This window comes from Arachis duranensis, chromosome 7, assembly GCF_000817695.3.
Source record: "Arachis duranensis cultivar V14167 chromosome 7, aradu.V14167.gnm2.J7QH, whole genome shotgun sequence".
Classification (NCBI taxonomy): Eukaryota; Viridiplantae; Streptophyta; class Magnoliopsida; order Fabales; family Fabaceae; genus Arachis; species Arachis duranensis.
Genome location: NC_029778.3, coordinates 17,989,188 through 17,999,158, shown reverse-complemented (window position 1 = coordinate 17,999,158; position 9,971 = coordinate 17,989,188). Strand labels below are relative to the sequence as shown.

At 30.4% G+C, this 9,971-nt stretch overlaps 1 protein-coding gene across 1 annotated transcript; it reads left to right on the top strand.

The window, feature by feature from the left end:
- The first annotated feature begins 6,627 nt into the window (after positions 1-6,627).
- LOC107458116 (protein MAINTENANCE OF MERISTEMS-like) lies at positions 6,628-7,461 on the top strand. The gene is made up of 3 exons (XM_016076332.1): positions 6,628-6,813; positions 6,952-7,188; positions 7,378-7,461. The coding sequence occupies exons 1-3, from the start codon at positions 6,628-6,630 to the stop codon at positions 7,459-7,461; spliced, it is 507 nt and encodes a 168-aa protein (XP_015931818.1).
- The last annotated feature ends 2,510 nt before the right edge of the window (positions 7,462-9,971 follow it).

Genomic DNA, 9,971 nt, shown 5'->3' with positions numbered 1-9,971 from the left:
CTTGATTTACCCCGTTACGCAAAACAAATTCCAAAAGTTTGACTTTTTAGGATTTCTAAATCAAATTCCATTGCTAACCTTGGCAATATATCTGCTTGAAAATTAAATTAGCTGTGTTATTTTACAGAAAAGCTGTAAAAGTGATCAAATACCAATTAGCTAGGTACCCACTTTAATTTTCCTTTCTTAAACATGCCATCTCACATCAACAAGTCAACAAGATACCTTTTTATTTTTATTTTTTTTAAGAATTTTTTTTTCATTCTTACTTTTTTTTTCCTTTACGTAATTTTTTCATGGCTCTAAATCGAATCAACTCAATTTGTCTGATGAATTAACTAAAAATCGACCTTCTGATCAATTTAGTTAAAAAATAAAAAGAATTGTGAGTGAATTAATTAAAAAAATTAATAAAAAATATTAAATTAGTCGAAGTGACTTTGTCTTTTAGCTATTAACCGAAAAATATAAAAATTATTTAAAAAATATATTATATACATAAATATATTGTTTTATTGTATCTAATTCAACTACAATTAAATTTTGATTGAATTATTAAATTTTTAAATAACTAACTCTACAAATTTGATGATCCATTGGTTTTCAAAATCTTGGATTATTTTCTTCGTTTTTCTTCTCCTATCTTTCGATCTCAAATTCACCATTATGTTCCTCTCAAATGCTCGTCTCTTTTGACCACATTTTTTGTCATTAATTTCTTTTTCTTGATATTTTCTCGGTTTTTTTTTATCTCTCACTCTTAGATTCTTCCTCTGTTAAAACGCTCTTCTCTATGAATTTTTTATTAATTCAAATTTCATATTAATATAGGATTCTATTAAAAATACCATTCTAATAACACATATTTTCTTTACATTAAGACATATTTTTACTCTTTAAAAAGAGACACTTTTACGTTTCAAAAGCACAAATTTTTACTCTCTAGTATAAAAAAACAGTTTTTAACTTTCAGTGACGCATATTTTTATCTTGAGGCTATTACTAAATGGGACATGAAAAGATAATTATAAATGATGTTATTTAGAACATGATGTAAAAAGGGTGTCAATGAAACACTTAGCCAATATAATATGAGTAAGAAAATAGAAGTTTGAATATCAAAGTCGCACCCAAATTCAATAGTATATAGTATATTTTATCAAAGATAGGAAGACTCATAGGAAGACTCGAATTTGTGACCTCTTAGATGAATATAAAAAGACTATGTTATTTGAGTTATAACTCATTGGCGAATCCAATAGTATATATCACAATATAAAATGATCTTATATATTATAAGAGTTTTCTTTGTTGGCCTTAATTGGTTTAAAACTTTAATTAGTTAATTAATTTACCGCACAATAGAATGTTACATATTGAGTGATCACATGTAACAGCAATTTATCTTCCGCTGATTTTGGTAAGAGATTATATTATTGAATAAGAATTGAAGGCCTTGAATTGTTGTGGGGACTACTCTCTTTAAAAATGAGGGCCCTATGGTTTTCACTTTCCACTCACAAAAAAACGCAGCACCAGCTATATCTCTCATGTATCACAATCCATATTTAAGGCCATTTCTACAATTGACCATGATAATTGATAACCCTAATACCCCTATATGGCTCTTCCAAATTATGCCATCCAAAACTTGCAATATCTATGTCCATGCTCCACCTAAATTTTAACATACAAACAAACATACACACATGAATTTTTTTTTATAATATTATTAGGGTTTTATTACTAAAATTTCAGCTATATATTGTCATAAGTACAGTTTTTCTTCTTTATCAAAAAACTTAATTTAAAACAATTGAGAATATCATGAATGGTTATTTATTTTCACACCCCTATTTCCACATAAATTTCCTTTTGACTTGATGTATATATTTTGTGTTGAGTTTTTTTTTTTTTTTTCAAAATTCAAACTCTAAATTTTTAATTAATATTACATTTCTAAAGTCCCACGTAGATCCAACAAGAAGAGATGAAACTTATCTTATAAATATATAAAAACATTTTTTTAGAACACATTTTAATAGATAAAAGTGAAAAACTTTATCGTCATCGCTATTATTAAAGGATAAACTACAAAAAATACACTCAAATGATTTTATCGTTGACAAAAATGTATTTGAATTTTGCTATCGACAAAAATACCCTCAAATAATTTAAAAATGTAACAAAATTATTTAACATTAAATGTGTATTTTTCAAAAAATATTTTAGAAATTGAATTTTGATATGATTTTTTGCAAGCATGATTAGAAAAATGAGATATTATTATTCTTAAAATTAGGTGAATTTTTGCCAAGTATATATATTTTTTTATTTTTTAAAAGTATTATTGGTTGTTGAAAAAAAATCACAAAAAATATATACTTAACAAAAAATACCAAATTTTAAGGATAAAAATATCTCTTTTTTTAATCAAGCTTGTAAAAAATAGGTATTTTTTGAAAATATATATTTACTGTTGGATATTTTTATTGCGTTTTTAAATTATTTAAGTATATTTTTGTTAATAATAAAATTATTCAAGTGTATTTTTTATAACTTACCCATGATTAAGAACAAAATCGTGATCAAAGTAAAAAATGTTAAAACGGAGAATATCCTCAAATAAATAGATTGAGCTGGGCTGTTACAGTATTATGAAATTAATTATTTTAAAAATTTAAAATATTAAGTAAATATATAAATAATGACGTATCTAGTACAGAAAAGAAAAAAACTCATGTACAAGTTAGCAAGTGGATGTTGGTGTTTATTTTGCGGAAATTGAATGGGGTTTCCCTAACAAAAGCTGCAAAGGATGCAACGACTAGATTGCACTCTGTCTACTATACGTGATAAACTTCTTACCATGCCTACCAAACATTGCACCACGCATCTCATGCTCAGATTTATTATTTTTTTCTTTTTACACTGCATTATTTTATTGCAAGAAAAAAATCTAGCTAGTTTGTTTCTTCGGAAACTGAAAGTGATGTATTATTTTGTCACAAATGTTTTGATAACAAATAAAATTTAGCCAAAATTAATCAGAATTTGACTTATCTAACTTTTATTCATTGCTGGCTGACTGTTTTTTTTTTAATCTCTTTAGCATTACTATTTATCTTATTTAACATTTATTAATTATTGTCACAATTAATGAATATTAAATAATGTAAATTTTGGCTGTTTTTTGTTTGTTTCCTAATATTATCGTATTTTATTGTAGTTTGTTATTTTCTCCTTATAAATGTATTGTAATTAATGAAGGTACACATATGTTTATAGTTACACGCACTTATTTGTTCTTACCTATATCAATTAATTTCTCAGATGTTAACATCTTCACCAAACAAACAAGTGTTCAAGAGTACTAATATAACACTCCATTTTAAGATAAGGCTTTACCTAGTTTGTGCCTTAAAAGCACATATTTATTAATATTATAATTTGAAAATTTTTTTATTAAAAATATAAAAAATTTAAAATTTTTAATATATTTATTAAAAATAAGGGTTTAAAAATCACCAATAATATCAAAACAAGAAATGTTTTTGGAACAAGAAAAAAGTTGTGACCTATCATTCTATTTAAGTTATATTATCACTAGGCAAGTCAACAAATGATAAATCTGTCTAGCTAGATTTTTCTTTTGATTAATTGTAGGAATCATTGTAGGGATTTGAATAAAAATTAGGGTAAAATGTATATATAAATCAAATAGAGGTAGATATTATACAATTTTACTAAAAGAAAAAAATGTTACAAAGATTTACTAAAAGGACAATTTTATGTAAATTGAATGAGCATCATTCGAATTTCACAATTCAAGAGTAATTTGAATCAGTCAAATTCAAATTATAAGTGATCCACATAAATCAATATAGATTAATTCGAATTACGCATGCATAGAATCTTAGGATAATTCAAATCACCTTGATTTAAATTACACACACGTGAGCCACACTAATTTGAATCGGCCAAATTCAAATTAGCCCATAGTTTGTTGCATATGGTAATTTAGAATAAACTGTTTCGATTTACCCACGGTATAGGCAGCCCAAGGTAATTCAAATTGCACTCATTCGAATTACTAAAGCTTTCTCTGTAAATAGAGTTCGACTTGAGCTCATTCGAACTACAATTCCAAACCCCTACACCCACCAAATTCCAGAAAAAACTCTTTCCATACGACTCAAATAAAGTGTTCAACATCATATTCCGCTGATGAGGAATAACCCAAACTGACTTTATCATTTGGATGGAGTCGCCCATATAGCTGGTGTCATCAATGAAGAGGTTAGTTGTACACTTTTCCTTTTAAAATAGGATTTAATGTGTAACTTTTATATTTTTGTTTTTTGTTTCTTATAATGGTAGTCATCATTTACCGTTGTTAAGTTAGATATAGTGGCTATATTAGTGGTTTATTAGTTTCTAGACGTTCGACGGATCAATTTCTAATTTGGATAGTGATTACAAATAAGTAGAAGTGATACATGCTTCCAATATTCGCGATATGAAGAGTTCAAGTGTTATTTAGAAGATATTAGTTTACATTTTTAGAGTGTTTTAATTTAATTTGATATATTTTGATTTTGTTTATTTAATTACTAGATTGGGCCTTATGTTTATGGGTTTTAAGGTTTTCTTTGTTTTAACCTAATAAAAGGTTATAAATACCTCCTTAGCTATTGTAGTAGTAGTATAGAATGATTTAGAGGTTTTGAAAAAGCTCTTGTTTGGTTTCGCGATGAAACTATGAACAATTGACGTTGAGGAGTCCCTCTCTTGTTGCATCAGGAAATTGGGTAGAAGGTTGAGGAGTCCCTTCGATTCAATTCCCAAACAATGGCGTTGATAAGTTAGATTGAGGAGTCCCTTTCTTGTTGCGTCAAGAAATTGGGTAGAAAGTAGAGTGATTCTCTTTGTACTCAGTTTCAATCTATCATTTTTGTTTCTATTTCAATTACAATTTATCTTTTCTATTCAATTTCAATTCATATCTTGTTTATCCTTTTATTTCTTTATCATTTGGTATCAGAGTTTAGGTATTAAATTAAGTCTTATTAATCTATATCTGTTTTTCTTTTATCATAAAAAAAGAGTCCAGTGTCTGTCGCGTCTTTCTTTAAGTTCTTGTGTTCTTATTTTCCATTTGCATTTCATTATTATTTTAAAAAAATTAAAAAAGCATAAAGTGCAAAAAAAAAAGGAAGAAAAAAACAAAAAAAAAACTGAAATTAGCTTCCTTGTAATTATTGTCCTTTTTATATACTATTTTTTCCACCTACAAGATTCAAGGACAAATCTTTTTTGAAGAGGAGGAGAATGATACGTACTTCAAATGTTCGTGATATGAAGAGTTCAAGTGTTATTTAGAAGATATTAGTTTATATTTTTAGAATATTTTAATTTAATTTGATATTGATATATTTTGATTTTGTTTATTTAATTACTAGATTGTGTCTTATATTTATGGATTTTAGGATTTTCTTTGTTTTAATCTAATAATAGGTTATAAATACCTCCTTAACTATTGTAGTTGTATAGAATGATTTAGAGGTCTGAAAACCTTTTTTTTAGTTTCATGATGAAACCATGATGTAAATAATTGAGGTTGAGAAGAACTTCTCTTATTGCATTGGGGAATTGAGTAGAAGGTTGAGGAGTTCCTTTAATTCAATTTCTAAACTATGGCATTGACAAATTAGGTTGGGAGTCCCTTTCTTGTTGCGTCAAGAAATTGGGTAAAAAGTAGAGTGATTCTCTTTGTACTCAGTTTCAATCTATCTTTTTTGTTTCTATTCAATTTTAATGTATCTTTTTTTATTCATTTTGAACACTTATCTTCTTGTTTATCCTTTTATTTTTTTATTATTAATGATACGTGTTTCAAATATTCATGATATGAAGAGTTCAAGTGTTATTTAGAAGATATTAGTTTATATTTTTATAATGTTTTAATTTAATTTGATATATTTTGATTTTAATTACTAGATTGGGCCTTATGTTGATGGGTTTTAGGGTTTTCTTTGTTTTAACCTAATAAGAGGTTATAAATACCTCCTTAGCTATTGTAGTCGTAGTATAGAATGATTTAGAGGCATAACATTATTTGAATGCGTACAAGTTGTTTTGTTTGGATTAAGCTATGCATTAGTTGATGATGTTGTATAAATATGTTTCGAGATGAGAGATAATTTGATACGTTCTTTATGCAGTCCCACCGATGTATCACAAGCATGCGATGGCAACAGGGTATGCAGAAATTGAGCCAATCCAATACCACCAGAAATACATAAAATAAGGATTTGTTAGAATCTTATGCTTTAATAGAACAACATTATCTAGTTATATATTTAACTATATACAATGAGCTATTACGCACTCTTTCAAGAGTGGCTGCTTTTAAACAAACCTCCTGGCTGTCTCTGTATCCCTTAGGACATACTTTTTTTATTTAAAAATATCCACCATTTACGAAAATTTTGTTTATTTTTTAAGAAAACGGTAAGGTAAGGCCATTCCATTTCGACAAAATACCCACACCTAAGTTCCATAGCTTTCGGGTCTAGCAAACGAAAAATTTGGATAGGATCCAACCAATGGATCAATGACTTGCAGATGGCTGGTTTGTACCATCTTGCGAGGCTGAACGAGACTTGGTTTAGGTTGGATGAGCCGCTGGTTAGTGCATTCGTGGAGCGATGGCGTCCAGAGAAGCACACATTTCATATGCCGTTTGGGGAGTGCACGATTACACTGCAGGATGTGGCATACCAGTTAGGGTTGTCGATCGATGGACATTATGTTAGTGGTTGCTTGACAGATTTTCAAACATACATCGAGGGTGGTCGCCTAGCTTAGGTGTGGTTCGAGGAGCTGCTGGGTGTGTTGCCTCCTGCGAACTGCATCAACAAGTTCGCAGTGAAATACAGTTGGTTCCAGGAGACATTTGGAGAGCTTCTTAATGGTGCTGATGAGGCGACCATTAGGAGGTATGCCCGAACCTATATCATGATGCTGTTGGGAACTCAGCTATTTGGCGACAAGTCCGATACTCGCATTCACATTAGGTGGCTGGCATACGTAGCCAGGCTTGAGTACAAGGGTGGGTACAGTTGGGGATCAGCTTCTCTCTCATGGTTATACTGGTGCATGTGCCGCGTGGTGAACAGACACATGGTGAAGTTAGCTCGATCGTTACAGCTGCTTCAGTTATGGATCTTCTGATGGTTTCCTGAATTCAAACTCGCTAGACATGATACGTTCAACTGGCCTTTGGCCTCGAGGTACTATTCTATTCAAATGCTTTATTGGTCACAATTATTTGGTGTTAGCTTCATTTATTGATAACCTGGGTTTGGGTTGCAGGTAATCAGGTCACAACCCTACAGCGAGCGAGAAGGGACCTTGAGTGGCGAGTTAGAGGCTCAAGATAGATCTCTTACAGGCTGAGGATGTGAGTATTTCAACTCCACCGCGTCGGATGCTATAGGTCTTCACACTTAACACGGCCTCCTCTTTGTCCTGAAACTGTTGACCAACTTGAAACTCTAATAGACCTCCAGTACCCTGAGTATCTCTGGCACCAAATTCGATAAGTTCGCCAGGAACCCCCTCCTATCTTATGGAATCCAAGTCCAAAGATGAAAAGCACGGGGGGTATAGTTGAGTCCCTGAGCTGGACGCTCTGCCAGCCCCAGCTGGATTACTCGCTGCTATGTCATCGCCGCTATCATCGGCAATGATGTCCAGCTAGCGTCATGATCATTCGGCAATGCATCGTCTATACCATCCGGTGACCCCACACTGTAATGAAACCGACGCCCTATCAATAGTACCAACTTCTCTAATACCACTGCGGTTGAGATCAGCTGCGAATGACGGGGAGGCAACCACCATTTCCTAAGGTGCAATCATAGGCACGGATAAAAGATGCACCAATAGGCCTCGAACTAGAACAGTTTGCCGTTGCTGGAGTTTGGATATTTTGATTCGAACCACCTGAGCTAGAGACCACATCTACAAGCTTTGCCAACAGCTCGGGTGTCCTGATCTCGAAAAACTGTCGACGACAATGGAATAGAACCTCCAAATCCTCGTCACTTCCTATGACAAACGAATCATATTTCACATCATCTCGCAGAACTGAAATCGGAATGCGATAGAATAACTTCTCAACCCGTTTCATGCCTTGCAACCCCAATTTTTGGATTATAGAATTCAGGAACTCAGCGAAGTTTGTTGTTGATTTCAGAAAAACACTGAGGGGATTCTTGTCAGTAAACTTAATACCAGAGCGTATTTTTTTCTTAATCAACCCTCTATAGTGAACTAACACTAAAAAACTCTCCTCACTAGCCATTGTGTTTCACTCTCATGGGAGAAATTCATGTTCACATCATATTTATATACGTTGGGGCCTAAATAATTTGAATTTACCTAGTTCGAATTACATGTTCTTGGTAATTCGAATCAGTCAAATTTGAATTGTATAATGACAACCATAAGTATAAATCAAAATAGGTTGTTTCGAATGACTACTTACTAGGGACTTTCTTGCTTGACTAATTCGATTTAGTATAGCATGCATTATTTAAATTGGTCCATATCGATTTATGTGGATCACTTGTAATTCGAATTTGACTTATTCGAATTACTCTTGGATTGTGTAATTCGAATCAGGCTCTATCGATTTATATAAAAATGTCCTTCTGATAGATCTTTGTAATATTTTTTTTGGTAGATTTATATAATATTTGCTTCCAGCTGGTTTAATTACGTTTTTTACCCTAAAAATTATTATTGTATAAAGATCTAAATCAAAATTATTCTACCGGTAAAGAATCTAACTGTCTCCTTTTTTTCTTCTCAATTAGTAAATAAACTGAAACCAAAATTTATAATTCATCATATAAGACTAATATATATAATGAATAAGCTAAGGTGGAGAGACAGGAATAAGAATACATCAGGTCTAATCTACGTACACAGTCAATTTATTGCGAGAGATTTCAGGTGTAATTAGTGAATTTATATAGCAACGATGCTAGATAACTAATTAAAGTACCAATTAATTATAGTTAACTATTACTCTAAAATTCATTTTTACTTTAATTTCTCTTTCATATTAAAAAAGAACAATCGAAATTCTCACCTTTTTTTTTCTCTCATGACTTTTTCTCTAACAGCAACACTTCTACCAAGGCTGTCTCCATCGTCATACTACCATCGATTCTTTGTTGTCACTGTTTGCTGTCTCATCAAAAGTTTGTGCCATCTACCAGGAATCGTCTGCATTGTCTGCCACATTGTGCCGGAAGAATGTTGCTGCAGTGGCCCCATCAAATCGTCGCCATTGGTAATAGTCTTTGACATTATTTTTTTATTGTTCATCTTTATCTAATTGTTATATTTGTGAATGGTCTTTTTGTTAGGTTTTGGATATTTTATTTTAAAATAATTTTAGATGTTTTTTTTGTTAAATTTTATATGTTTCTTTTTGTTCAATTTTGATTTTTTTTTTGTGAGGTATTAAATATTTTTTTGTTAAATTTTAAATATTTTATTTTATTATTTGAATGTCATTTTTTGTAATAGTTTTAAATATTCTATTTTTTTGTACAATGCTATTGAATTAACAGTAATAGAAAAATATACAAAATATTATAGAATTGATGGTGATAGAGAGTCGCATAAAATTATAGAATTGATAATAAGTGAAATAACATAAAATAAAAGAGAAGTGACATGTAAAATCAGTATTAAATTAGTATTTTACTAATATAAAATCAGCATTTTACTGTAAGTTAGTTGGTTATTAATAGAAAAGGGTGTTAGTTACCTAAGCTTTTTCTTCATCCATTAATTAAGATTTAAAAATGAAAGTAACAAGATTTTATATATTTAGTAATTATTTAACAATATATTTAGAATAGTATAGGAAACTAATTAACTAGTAGTTG